A 14,492-nucleotide genomic window follows, 5' to 3' on the forward strand; every position below is an offset into this window, starting at 1 on the left:
CCATGTTTATTGCAAATGATGATCCAATTTGGATAATTATGCTGAAACGTTCATCGCATAGCTAATAATAATTCCATCGCTATTAAAATGATGCTATTGTAATTGTAGAGGATAAAGAATGAGGATATTTCGACGTTTGAAGAGGTTTTAAGAGACAAAACTTCACACCGTTGCTATTAGGCTGGTGCATAATGCTTGCGGCTTTTTACAATAAATTATACAGCTAGAAAATTATTACAAAATAACCACCATAGGACTACAGAATTACCTACTTCAGAAGCAAGGAAAAGCAATACAAATAACCACAAAACACGAACAAAATTTAAAAACACCTGTTTTCAATCTTTAAGGAAGCTAACAAATATAAAAAGAAGCCATAGTACCTAACACCTATGAAGAATTAGAAGAAATAACGAAAGCTGTAAAACAAATGAAATCCAAACTAAAACTGGTGCAACCACGGATAATGATTAAACTAGGGCAAGAACGGTCGCTTCATGGCAAATATTAGGTTACGCTAAACAGAAAAGAAATAGACATAGCGAAAACCCGACAATGACTGTGAAACCCAGGACTCAAAGGAGGGACTGAATGATTTTTAAATGCAGCACAAGATCAAAGCCTTCCGACCACAACTCACCAAAGTAACTTAATGGAAAGACACTCAAGTAACTGCAGAATACGTGGTGATTGAGAAGAAGAATCAATCATATTGTCTCTGGTTCCTCAGTCCTGCCTAAGAGGGAATATATTCACAGACACAAGAGGGTTGGGAAGCTATGACAACACTATGGAATAACAACAGAAGCAAGATGGTGTAGGCATGTCAGTAAAGGTCACAAAAATGAGAAAGCAACAATACTCAGGAATATGCCAATACACACAAATAGAGAAATTAAGGCCAATAGGCCGGATGAAGTTGTTAGAAATCATCTAGAAAAATATGTTTTCTTATTCATGTATTAATACCAACAGATGACAATGTTTCCCTGAAAGAAACGAAGAAACTTTCAAAATACAAAGATCTGGAAATAGAGATAACTCGAATGTGGAACCTAAAAACAGAAACAATTCCTATCATAGTAGGCGCATTAGTTATGACAAAACATTCAGACAAATACATAACAGAAACACCTGTCCTGTTACTCATTCCTCCAAGGCGTAATGTTAGTAATTCACAAATGGGGGGGAAAGCACTCCGTCGGTTACGACGACGAGGGTTCCGGTTGATCCGAATCAACGGAACAGCCTGCTCGTGAAATTAACGTGTAAGTGGCTGAGCACTCCACAGACACGTGCATCCTTAACGTAGTTCTCGGGGATATTCAGCGTGACACAGAGAGTGACAAGGCCGGCCCTTTGAAATACAGGTACAACAGAAACAGGAAGTAAGAGTGAGAGAAAGTTGTGGTGAAAGAGTACAGCAGGGATCACCACCATCCCCTGCCGGAGCCTCGTGGAGCTTTAGGTGTTTTCGCTCAATAAACACTCACAACGCCCGGTCTGGGAATCGAAACCGCGATCCTATGACCGCGAGTCCTCTGCCCTAACCACTGGGCCATTGCGCCTCCAATTCACAAATATATTTGAACTCGTGAAATCCTTGTACGTTCACAATATCTCCTGAGAATGTTCATTTTCAGGTATTTATCAAAATTGCAGCAGTTTGATGTGACATGTTCAGTAAGTTCTGTCGAACCTCTGGTATTGTGTCTGATGTCATACGTGAGCTTATTGAATCTTGTCTAATTGTTCTGCTGTTTCAACCAACATAGATCTCTGTATGTATGGCACTGTTGTGATGTACACCAGATCAATATATTTGAGGGATAAAATCTTGGTAATTATTCCATATCTCAAAATATGAAATAAACTTACCTAAGCATTGGCTTCTGTAGTGTATTCAAATATAGGTCAAAATCGTTTACAATTACTGGTTGAAAAATGATGCGTGCCTCGATAGTTGAAATGATTACAACAGGTTCACTATGGATAACCATCAATACAAGAATCCAATACTGTTGAAACTTTTTCTACTTGCAGGTTAATGACATAATTGCTGATGAATTTGGGTTTAACGTAGCTTCTAAGGTAGGAAGTTTTCATGATATCAAATTTATAGAATATCTGATATTTTTATCACGTAATAATTTTATTTGTTTTATAAACTAATGTCTATAAATGTTTGACCGATTATTTCCTGTTGTGTTACAATGTTCCTACAAATCTTCGGTAATTTTAATCGCAGGAAAATCAGTGTATGAGAAGGAAGTGACGAAGATAGAAATTCAACAAACAACAGTTTTATATTTTATTGATTTTTTCCGGTGTTTTTTTCATGAAACTATTGCTCTCGAAATTAAGTTATACTAAAGCATTTTCAAATTGTCCTAATAGAGATTATAAGTGAGACATGATTAACTGGATTATATACAGAAAGGCCATTTATAATTCATACTGGATATGGATTGTAATTCTAATTATTGCATTGCATCATCTACTGACAATTAAGAAAAGAAAAGCAAGTAAATTACTCAATTGCTTCCAAGGATACATCTAAATATTGTGCAATTTCGGCTGCCCTTCTGACACGGATTTATTCACTTTCCATAACTGAATGCATAAATTAGTTGCCTTAAAGATTCTATAGCCGCTAGTATAAAGTTAATTTCTGATCTATTTCCTGTCTCAAATAAAAGAAAATTTACATCTCATTTTTTATTAAACAATACAATTATGTAGCAGTAATTTTAAATAACTGTAACCTAAAATATAAACGTTGCGCTTTATATTTTCTATCGAATGTCTGAAATGATATCCAGGAATATATTATATATTTATACAATTATATCGATAAAAAGAACCACGTACATTCATTTTAATGAATTAAAATGAATACACGTGGCAAAATTAAAGGAAATAGTAACATACTTATAATAAATAAGTCTCAGTTCGATGACCGTCATTATTTTAACTTTAATGATTAATACAATGAATAAACAATTTACTTCTTCTTCTTCTTCTTCTTCTTCTTCTTCTTCTTCTTCTTCTTCTTCTTCTTCTTCTTCTTCTTCTTCTTCTTCTACTACTACTACTACTACTACTACTACTACTACTACTACTACTACAACTGCTACTACTACTTATTATTATTATTATTATTATTATTATTATTATTATTATTACAATTTTACTTCCATTTATTGCTGAATGTCTTCCCGACACCTAGAGCAGAGAAACTCGCTGTAAACTCATCAGTTTGTTCATTTGCAAAGTGAAGTTATGTGATAGAATATAAGGGAAAAAAAGATAAAATAAGGAAGAGAAAAACGAATAAATGAAAATAAAGAAGTTAAAAAAGAGAAAAAATGAAATTAGTAAACAAAGGAAAAGGAAAGAAGGAAGGAGAATTCAAAGCCTCAATGTTCTTGCCAATACGTGTGGCATACAAGCTAGAACTATCTTTTGCACTTCTTGCATGGATGGTAAACCAGGGAGAATTCCAAATAAGTTTTCACTTTCTGTTTTGATAACTCCAAGTTCCACAATCATTGGTACTGGAACTGACTTGAGATGCCATATTCTTCGATTTCAATGAGAAATCTTTTTATTTCCTAAACCTGTTAAATTATTTTCCCGAGTCGTTATGATCACAAAGAATGCTCATATCAACCACTATTAGAATTTATCATTTTGGTCTTTCATGACAATATCCGGTTTCTTAGATTTGATGGTTCGATCTGTATATAAGGTCCCAAAATCTCGTTACATTTATTCCACCTGGGAGTGGTGCTTATAAAATTTGTCAGTAGTTTTCATTTCATAATGATATATTAAACAGTGTAGACATTGACCGCCCCTGCCATATCTGCATTTTTACTCTACAACTGCTAAAACCTTACACCCAAAGTGGTAAACTGATTCAATATTTCGGTGCGATATCGGCACTTTCTGCCATGTCTATTTTTCATCACCCTGACTTGGCAGTTCCGAGTTAATAATCTTTGATTTTGAACTGCTATGATGAAGCTTTCACACTCTATCTTTATCTCTGAACTCCCTAGCCAATGATGAGCGCACTTCTGGTCTACTTCAGATTGTTTGTTACATATTTGCCATGAAAAAGATTTTAGTATACAGTCACGTTGCTCTTGACACGTGTTCTTCTTTCTTTCTGTGTGTACGTGTGTGTTGTGTGACTATTATTTATGTCACTTGTAAATATTAGCATGTGAACATGAATGCATGGACAGTTGCATGTTAAGATGATTATTCAATTTACATATTTACTGTGTAATTAGTGTGTTCTTTTCAGGTTTCCTGGACCTCTTGCGTAAGTCAAACTTAAGAAAGAATCTCCACTGTATGTTACAAAATACTTTCCGATTTTTTGTTCCTTTATTTAACAGGAGTTTTCAAATTTTTTCGCGTCTTTTTTCTGCCATTGCGTCGATGTTTTAAATCGAATTTGTTTTGTGGTAAGAGCTTCTTAGAAGCCGTCCTATTATTATTATTATTATTATTATTATTATTATTATTATTATTATTATTATTATTATTATCATTCATCATCATCATCATCATCATCATCATCATCATCATCATCATCATCATCATCATCATCATCATCATCATTATCATTATCATCATCATCATCATCATCATCATCATCATCATCATCATCATCATCATCATCATCATCATATCATCATCATCATCATCATCATCATCATCATCATCATCATCATCATCATCATTATTATTATTATTATTATTATTATTATTATTATTATTATTATTATTATTATTATTATTATTCAGTAGTTTTATTTTTATAGCGTGCTTTCACTTCACTACCGAGCGCAGCTCTGTGTGCCTTGGGTATGTGATGTGATTTGTTGTGATGCTCTGATGGTTATTGTATGGAAAGTGTTCTGCGTAGGATGTATGCAGTGCCTAGTAGTGCAATTTTCTGTATGTTATATGTGTTTGTAAGTCCTGGTGTTTTTGTTATGTATTTGTCTGAATAGTTTTTTATCATGTCTAATGCACCTACTATGATAGGAACTGTTTCTGTTTTCAGATTCCACATTCTAGTTACCTCTATTTCCAGGTCTTTGTATTTTGAGAGTTTCTCCATTTCTTTTAGAGACACGTTGTCATCTGCCGGTATTGATACATCAATTAGAAAGCATTTTTTTTCTTCATGATCTCTGACAGCTATATCTGGTCTGTTGGCCTTAATGTCTCTATCTGTAAGTATCGGCATATCCCAGAGTATGGTTGCTTTCTCGTTTTCTGTGACCTTTTCTGGGGTGTGCCTATACCATCTTTTTTCTGTTGTTATTCCATAATGTTGCCATACCTTCCAAGGTTCCAACTCTGTCATGTCTGTGAATATATTCCTTCTTAGCCAGGACTGGGCAGCTAGAGATAATATGATTTATTGTTTCTTGTCCATCTCCACATATTCTGCAGCTACTTGTAATATTTCTTTTCATTACATGTTTTTGGTAATTTCTGGTGGGGAGTCTTTGGTCTTGTGCTGCAATTAAAAAACCCTCTGCCTCTGCTTTGAGTCCTGTGCTTCTCAACCATTGCTGGGATTTTTCTTTGTCTATTTCTTTTGCGTTTAGTTTAGTCCAGTATTTACCATGAAGGGGCTTTTCTTGCCATCGTTTTATCATGGTTCGTTGCTGTTCTATTTTTAGTTTGGATTTCATTTGTTTTATAGCTTTTGTTGTTTCTTCATCTTCTTCTTCTTCTTCTTCATGTTTATTATTATTATTATTATTATTATTATTATTATTATTATTATTATTATTATTATTATTATTATTATTATTATTATTATTATTATTATTATTATTATATTATTATTATTATTATTATTAATGATAATAATAATAATAATAATAATAATAATAATAATAATAATAATAATAATAATAATAATAATAATTATTAAGCCGGGGAACTAGGAACATCCTCCATCTTTCCATACTTTGCCTCGCATCCGGTTTTGATCGATGAATTAATTACCAATAAACACTTGGGTCGGTATGATCGACTATTCCTCCGCAAAAAGTTTCAGGCCTTGTAGTTATAGTAGAAAGTATTATTATCATTATAATAATTATTATTATTAGTTATCATCATTATCAACTTCATCATAACATTCATCATCATCATCATCATCATCATCATCAACGTCATCGCTACTATTATTATATACGCTGGATGAGCAATTCACCATAATATGTTCAAGGGTTACAGGACTACTTCATTTATCTTGTGGCATAATAACTGAGCTCCGCAATATTTGATTGCATTTCATGCAGCTTAATAATGTATTGTACCAACAAATTAACGTTACGTGAAACTAGTCAGTGATATTTTTTTTCATTTGGTATATGTTCAGTACCTTTGATATATGTGAGGAATGCTTAACGTTCGTATAATTCAGAAATTTGTTCATCTGAAGGATAATCGTTTACGTCATGGCCTTTCTCAGCTCAATATACGTTGAGTCGTTAATTTCTCTTCAAGTATCTCTGAAGATAGACTTTATCCATAATGTTGAATTTATATTGATGTTGTGTTAACATTGCTAGGCTTTCTTGTTATGGAACTCAGAAAATATTATCGTTGATGAAAACCTACCTGCACTGAAAATGAAGCATCTAAAAACGTTTTACTCTGTGTTTGCTCGCGTAAGTTATCAGTTTTATTTATATAATAGTGGCATGCATAAGTGCCCAAGGGTGTTCTTTTAGAATCTAATTAATGCTCTTCCTCTCGGTAAGAATGGGAACTGTGATATACGTTTAGTTGTACTAAATTAGGAAGGGTACAAAGGAATTTTCAATAAAATTTGGTGTGAAACGTAGACGCATTGGGTATAGTGTGCCTATATGTATACTACGTAACCGTGTACTATTTTGTTAGTGTAAGACTATAATATCAATATTACAAAACAATAATTCAATTATTTTATTCAGCTGATATCCCAGTATTGCTTGTACTCTGAATAACGTGGTTCTCATGACCGATATTATAGCCCTTAAACAAAATATTAACCAATCATCTCCTTATGTAGTCGATAAAAAATACGTTCCTTAGTAATTGAATATTCATCCCCCACTATCGGTAGATTTTTACCTGTTTAGATTATTCTAAAGATTTTCTATATATGTACATATGGTTGATTAAATTTTGTCATTTATTTCTATGAAAATTGCTATTCCAAACTAATTTGCATATCCAAAGTACTTTTATTTTTGTAATTTAAATATTAACACGTACATTAATTAAAATATCGGATTCGATACTACCACCGCAACAGTTACGAAATTTCTGTTATTTACCACACTGATGAATAAGACATATATGCAATTAATCCGAACTAGCAAGGATCAAAAATCATTATTAATGATTTATTTTAGCGATATATGATCATCGTCATTCTCATAAAGAGAATATATGCAAATCCACAGGTATATCACGGGTATTAGTGGGTTATATGTAGATGAATATCTTTGGGTGCGGCATTAAAATAATTACAATCCATACAACGTTTGTATTAATATTTTGCTGCCTATGTATATATTATCTTTATTTTCTGCAGATATTTTGTTCAAGTGAAGAATCTAATCCCCAAAATTATGCAGACAACAAAAGAATATTCGCCCCAAATACAGAAAGGTAACTGATTTAGGTTTTGGCACCCTCTTTTCATCTAAAAACCACAATAAATTACCGTTATACACATTGTCGCATTCATTGGTTTTTAGTTGTAATCTATCAGGTGAAAATATCTATTACTTTTTTTGCATCGAACACTTACCCTAAACTGGTCACATTATATGTCGTAGAAGTTGAAAATCACGGCAATATTTCTAGTTTATGTGTAATTATTTATTGTATCGTTTCATTGACAAGAGCCTATTTCAATACCAAATGGTTATAATCCATAATATTGCTATAGCGAATGCCTGAACGTTTAGGTCACAGAACCACTAACAGTAAATTTGTTGATTCGTGGCCAACCTCTGAATGTGAACAGGAGTAAATTTTCCCCATGATGTATACGTTTTTGACATTATTTTCTTGTCGGGTCAAAGTTCATACATATGCGCAATCATAATAGGCACACACACAGAAACACACAGACACACACACACACACACACACACACACACACACTTATATATATATATATATATATATATATATATATATATATTTGTGCGTGTGTGCGCGAGTGTAGGAAGACATATTCTAAAGTCTAGAATGTTGATCACCGAATTTAGAATCCTAAAATAAGCGAGGAGGTTTATCTTACAAACATGCACTTCTTTTGTTGTTACTCATGTTGAAGTAAGATGCTAGTCACGATGTATATATATATATATATATATATATATATATATATACATATATATATATATTGTCCTGTAACCTCACAAAAACCAAAAGGAAAAATGTATGTGCTCTTCTGAACACAACAAAACCATCTGTTTTATATAATTAAACAACCTGTTTTACAAGATATTTTATTTGGCATGTTCGAAAAACGAACGACAGTGATAACAATAATGAGTAAATATATACAATCATTTTTACAAATGTCTGGCGACCTCATCTTTTCTCGATGGTGAACATCTTTAGACCCCTGCTAACACTTTATACATACATGCTTTCATACATACATGCATACATACATACATATATACGTACACACATACATACTCACATACATATATGCATATAAATATATATATGTGTGTGTGTGTTTTGCAATGCGGAGCAAAATATTCACGAGAAAAAACAATTCACGAAAATTTGCGAAGGTATCATTGACTCTGTTATCATCAAGTGTAACAATTTCGAAATGATGATAACAGAAGCAATAATATAGGCGATTGCAAGCAACCCAAAAAGCTTTAAATAGCTGAAAGATTAAAATTAATCGAAGGGCATGCTACATATGCCTACTGGATATAACGGTGGAAACTCGTATTGACCAAATACACTGATACTAACTACAGAAATCAACTGCCCGAAGGCAAAACGAGCTAAGACATTCTTTCAGCATACATTCAGATTGTCTTAGCGCGTCTGCTTTCGGATGGTTGATTTCTGTAGCTATTATCAGTGAAAAAATGGCGATTTAGATACTAGTTTGAATGTTGATAGATCGTTAACCACAACGCACATTTTTTCTCTCCTTGTTTCTCTACTTGCTTTATCTGTGTCCCTTCTGTAGAAGGGCGTAGGCTCGAAACGTAAAAGACTTTTCCTATTCCTGAGCGTTATACTAATACATTTGTTTATTTTGTACACCACCTGTGTTCGTCTTTTTTTTTTTTTCGTAGACTCTCCCTACATATATATATATATATATATATATGTGTGTGTGTGTGTGTGTGTGTGTGTGTGTGTGTGTGTGTGTGTGTGTGTGTGTGTGTATGTGTGTATGTATTAGAGCTAAAATCAAACTAAGGCAGCGCGAATATTTCAAGTTATTTCGTTATAATAATTTAATAGAGGTCAGGTGAATTTGAAGTCTTACAGCCGTTTCTGGGATATTCAAAGTGATAGAATACCCATACATTGGGTGGGTATTCCGTCATCAGACACAAGGTATGAATATCTTACACATTTGGTGGAATGAACATATGTTAGGTACTTGGTGTGATGTATATATGCTCTGACTGCCAATGGTAAATACTTCTACGCAAAAGGTGAAATCAATTGATATCAAGATATCTGTTCTTCAATTTATAGTTTTTGCAAAGGTATGGCCTATTTTTCTTATATTCGCTGCTTTAACCATGCTTGTTTATTTACAGTGAGAGATTTGTGGTTTGGATATTTTACTCTTATTTCTAGCAAGCTGGCTTCTCGATAAATTTCTTTATTTGTATATATTGTACCTATTTGCTTAAGCTTGCTGGCTACTATATTTTCATTATTATTATTGTTATTAGTATTATTATTATCATCATCATCATCATAATCATCATTATTATTATCATTATTATTATTATTATTATTATTATTATTATTATTATTATTATTATTATTATTATTATTATTATTATTATAGTATATTTTTTTTATAGCGTGCTTTCACTTCACTACCCAGCGCAGCTCTGTGTGCCTTGCGTATGTGCTGTGATTTGTTGTGATGCTCTGATGGTTATTGTATGGAAAGTGTTCTGCGTAGGATGTGTGCAGTGCCTAGTAGTGCAATTTTCTGTATGTTATATGTGTTTGTAAGTCCTGGTGTTTTTGTTATGTATTTGTCTGAATATTTTTATATCATGCCTAATGCACCTATTATGATAGGAATTGTTTCTGTTTTTAGATTCCACATTCTGGTTACCTCTATTTCCAGGTCTTTGTATTTTGAAAGTTTCTCCATTTCTTTTGGGGACACACACGTTGTTATCCGCTGGTATTGATACATCAATTAGAAAACATTTTTTCTTCATGATCTCTGAGAACTATATCTGGTCTGTTGGCCTTAATTTCTTTATCTGTGTGTATTGGCATATGCCAGAGTATGGTTCCTTTCTCGTTTTCTGTGACCTTTTGTGGTGTGTGATTATACCATCTTTTTTCTGTTGTTACTCCATAATGTTGGCATAGTTTCCAGTGTATATAGGTCCCAAATCTGTCATGTCTGTGAACATATTCCTTCTTAGCCAGGACTGGGCAGCCAGAGATAATATGATTTATTGTTTCTTGTCCATCTCCACATGTTCTGCAGTTACTTGTTGTATTTCTTTTCATTACATGTTTTTGGTAATTTCTGGTGGGGAGGCATTGGTCTTGTGCTGCAATTAAAAATCCCTCTGTCTCTGCTTTGAGTCCTGATCTTCTCAACCATTGCTGGGATTTTTCTTTGTCTATTGCTTTTGCATTTAGTTTACTCCAGTATTTACCATGAAGGGACTTTTCTTGCCATCGTTTTATCATGGTCCGTTGCTGTTCTATTTTTAGTTTAGATTTCATTTCATTTGTTTTATAGCTTTTGTTGTTTCTTCATCTTCTTCTTCTTCTTCAAATTTGTTAGGTGGTATGATTTCTTGTCTGTATTTGTCAGCTTCCTTAAATACTGAGAACAATTTTTTGCTTTGCTCGTGTTTTACCGCTATTTGTATCAGTTTTCCTTCCCTCTGAAGTAGATATTTTTGCAGTCCTATGGTGGTTATTTTGTAGTGGTTTTCCAGCTGTATAAGGCCTCTACCACATTCTATACGTTGTATATATAGCCTTTCTATGTCAGATTTTGGGTGATGCATCCTAGATCCTGTCATTATTTTTCTTGTTTTCCTATCTATTTTGGTCAGTTCATTTCGTGTCCAGTTAAGGATATTGTTGCTGTAACTTATAACTGGGACGGCTAAAGTGTTGATACCTATTATCTTGTTTTTAGCATTGAGCTCTGTTTTCAGTATTGATCTAACTCGTCTATAATATTCTTTTTTTATTTTCTCTTTCATTTGTGTGTGTTGTGTCTTATCTAGTTCATGGATTCCTAAGTATTTGTAAGTTTGGCTTTGGTCTAATTCTTTTATTTCATTGGTTTTATCTCGTGTGATGTTGCTACTCTTAACTAGTTTTCCTCTTTTCAGGGTTACTTTGGCGCATTTCTCTAATCCAAATTTCATATCTATTTCTTTGGTAAATCCATGAACTGTCTTTAGTAGTGTTTCCAGCTGTTTGTCATTTATAGCGTATAGTTTTAGGTCACCCATATATAACAGGTGGCTGATCGTTTTGCCGTAACATTTATATGCGCATCCAGTTCTGTTTAGCATATCCGATAGAGGTGACAGTGCCAAGCAGAAAAGGAGTAGAGAGAGCGTATCTCCCTGGAATATTTCTCTTCTAATGGGGATGGCTTTGGTTTTCATGAGTCCCTCTTTTGTTTGGAGCTGTAGCACTGTCTGCCATTTATTCATAGAGTGTCCTATGTATTTTATAATTGTTGGTGCTACTTTGTTAATGGCTAGTGTTTCGAGGATCCACGTGTGGGGGATGCCATCAAATACCTTTTTGTAGTCGATCCAGGCCATACTGAGCCCTTTCTGTCTATGCCTGTCTTCAGTTATGGCTTTATTGATCATTAGTTGATCTTTACAGCCTTTGCAGCATCCTTTCTGCTCTTCTGGAAACAGGTTGTTTTCGTCCAGGTGTTTGTTCAATCTTTGCGATATTATTGCAGTAAATGCTTTGTACATTGTAGGGAGACAGGTTATAGGTCTGTAATTTTCTGGTTTTGCTGTCTCATTTGATTTGGCAATTAAGATGGTTTTCCCCTTCGTGAGCCATTCAGGCATTGTCCCTGGCTCTGCTATTATGTTGCTAAAGTTTTCAGCCAGCTTTTTGTGCATTCTTGTTAGATATTTCAACCAGAAGTTGGTGACCTCTTCAGCTGTTATGGGGTTCAAAGTTGCTCAGATGCTGAGTTTGTTGTTTTAATATTCCCTTTTTTTGGTTGTTCGTTCGCCGACCATATTTCTCTCCAGAATTCTTCCACTTCTTCTGCTGTTGGTGCTGCAGTGATTTCTATTTTATTTTTGCCAAGTTCTTGGTAGAACTTTTGGGGGTTGGAGTTGAACTGTTTGTTTTGTTCAAAGAAACGTTGGCGTTTCTCGTACCGGCGGATCCTTTGTGCTTTGGCAAGGATCTCTTGCTTTAGCTTTTCTTTTATCTCAGGTAAATCTTTTTTCTGTGATGTTGTATTTGCGGAGTATTTTTGTTTTCTTTTTGTTGTTCAGTAGCGTTGATTGTCTACTGATTTCATTAAGAATCGACAGATCTTTTCTCATTTTTTGTATTTTGTTTTGGATGTTATTTATCCACAGGGTTTGTTTGGGTGGTGGTACTCCTGTTTGGATGAGTTTGAGTGAGTATCCAGCTTCTTTTGTGGCTGCAGTGGCTGCTGCGTATTCTAAGTCATTTAGCTCAGTGATATCGCTTTTTGTTTCAGTGGCTATTAGTTCCGCGACGGCAAGGTTTATGCTGTTTATAATTGGTGTTGTTATTTTGTCTATTTTGATTTTTATGAGGTATGGTCGGTGGGCCATTTTGAGCTCTGTGGTTTTCAGTTCTTTGATTATTTTACTTTTTATAGTGTCATAATCATTAAGCTCCTCTTCGTTGTTTTCAGGTTTTAGTTTTGTGTCGCTTTCTTTATCATTTGTATGTTTGTCTGTCGTGTTTGGCTTGCTGTTTTTCGTGTATTATTATGCATCCTTACGGTCTACGTTTGTTGCTTTTTGTTTACATCGTTTTTGTTGGAAATCTTACGTTTGTCTTCGTGTTTTACTGTTTCAGTGTTTATATTATTTGGCATTGTTGTGTGGTTTCTATCTACATTTTCCTGATATCTTTTTCTTTTAAATGTTCTATTTCTATTCCTGATATTTTTTACGTTAAAAATATATCTCCGTATATTTGCTAGTTTATTAGGATTCATTGCTGTATCCAGGTTTTTATTTATGTTATTTTTCTTCCATATGTTATATGTATATGTTGTGTTTTCGCTCTTTGGGTAAAACACTGCCGTGAAGTAAGCGTGTAGGATTGAAATGTTTTTCCTCACGTGTCCATTTAGGCATTTTTGGTTTTATTTGCGGGACATGAGGAACAGCGTCCGGCCCACTATTTTGTTTCTGGTTATTTTCCAGAAGGCACTAACCATTGATGGCTAAGGGCTTTTTCAACATCGGCATTGTTGGCTCTCTGTGGGTATTTGCAATTGAGTAATTTGTCATGCCATTTACGCCAGCTAAACTTGTTGTACTGTTTATTAGTCGTAATACATCCGCTGTTTTTTGTCCTGTTTTGACCATTATTGTTTTTTGTATTTTATATTCGTGTGGCATCGTCCGTTTTTCTGTCCCTGTTTTGTGTACATTCGATCCTTCTTCCAAGAAATCTAATGCTCGTAGCTTAGTTTTTCCTTGGGGCTGGCTGGATCGGAGCGATCTCAAGGTTAATCAGCCGAAATGGCTAGGATGATCCGGTTCTTGACTGAAGATTGAAGGGTTCGAATGTCCCGTCCGTGTTTTTTGTATCGTCTTCTAAATGTTTTACGTTCTTGTCCCAGTTTGTATTTTTCTACATATAATATATATATATATATATATATATATATATATATATATATATATATATATATATATATATATATATATACATATTTTGTGGTAGATTTATCTCCGGCATAGTCTTTTGTTTTTTTTTAATTTATTAATTGTTTACTTTGTGCTTGTTCGAAATTTTTTTTAAATGTTTTTCTATTTTTTCCTTCGTCTGTGACACGTGCTTTCATATATGCGTGTATGTGTGTTCTGTAAATTCCACGTAGTTGTGTAAACATTGGGATGTATGTGTAGTCCTATGGTAATTAAAATGTATATACGATAGTGTAAACATTCGAGTGTATGCATAATTAATCATTTTACGTACTT

General features: G+C 33.7%; 1 protein-coding gene across 2 annotated transcripts in view; it reads left to right on the top strand.

Annotated features, from left to right (window-relative positions):
• The window catches only part of LOC115215142 (membrane metallo-endopeptidase-like 1), an 86,818-nt gene that overhangs the window by 62,597 nt on the left and 9,729 nt on the right, over positions 1-14,492 (top strand). For both annotated transcript variants that reach the window (XM_036505430.1, XM_036505431.1), the window contains 3 exons: positions 2,044-2,091; positions 6,615-6,713; positions 7,628-7,704. In XM_036505430.1, coding sequence (XP_036361323.1) covers positions 2,044-2,091; positions 6,615-6,713; positions 7,628-7,704 — 224 coding nt within the window. The remainder of the gene's footprint in view (positions 1-2,043; positions 2,092-6,614; positions 6,714-7,627; positions 7,705-14,492) is intronic.

Source organism: Octopus sinensis, linkage group LG8 (assembly GCF_006345805.1).
Source record: "Octopus sinensis linkage group LG8, ASM634580v1, whole genome shotgun sequence".
Taxonomy (NCBI): Eukaryota; Metazoa; Mollusca; class Cephalopoda; order Octopoda; family Octopodidae; genus Octopus; species Octopus sinensis.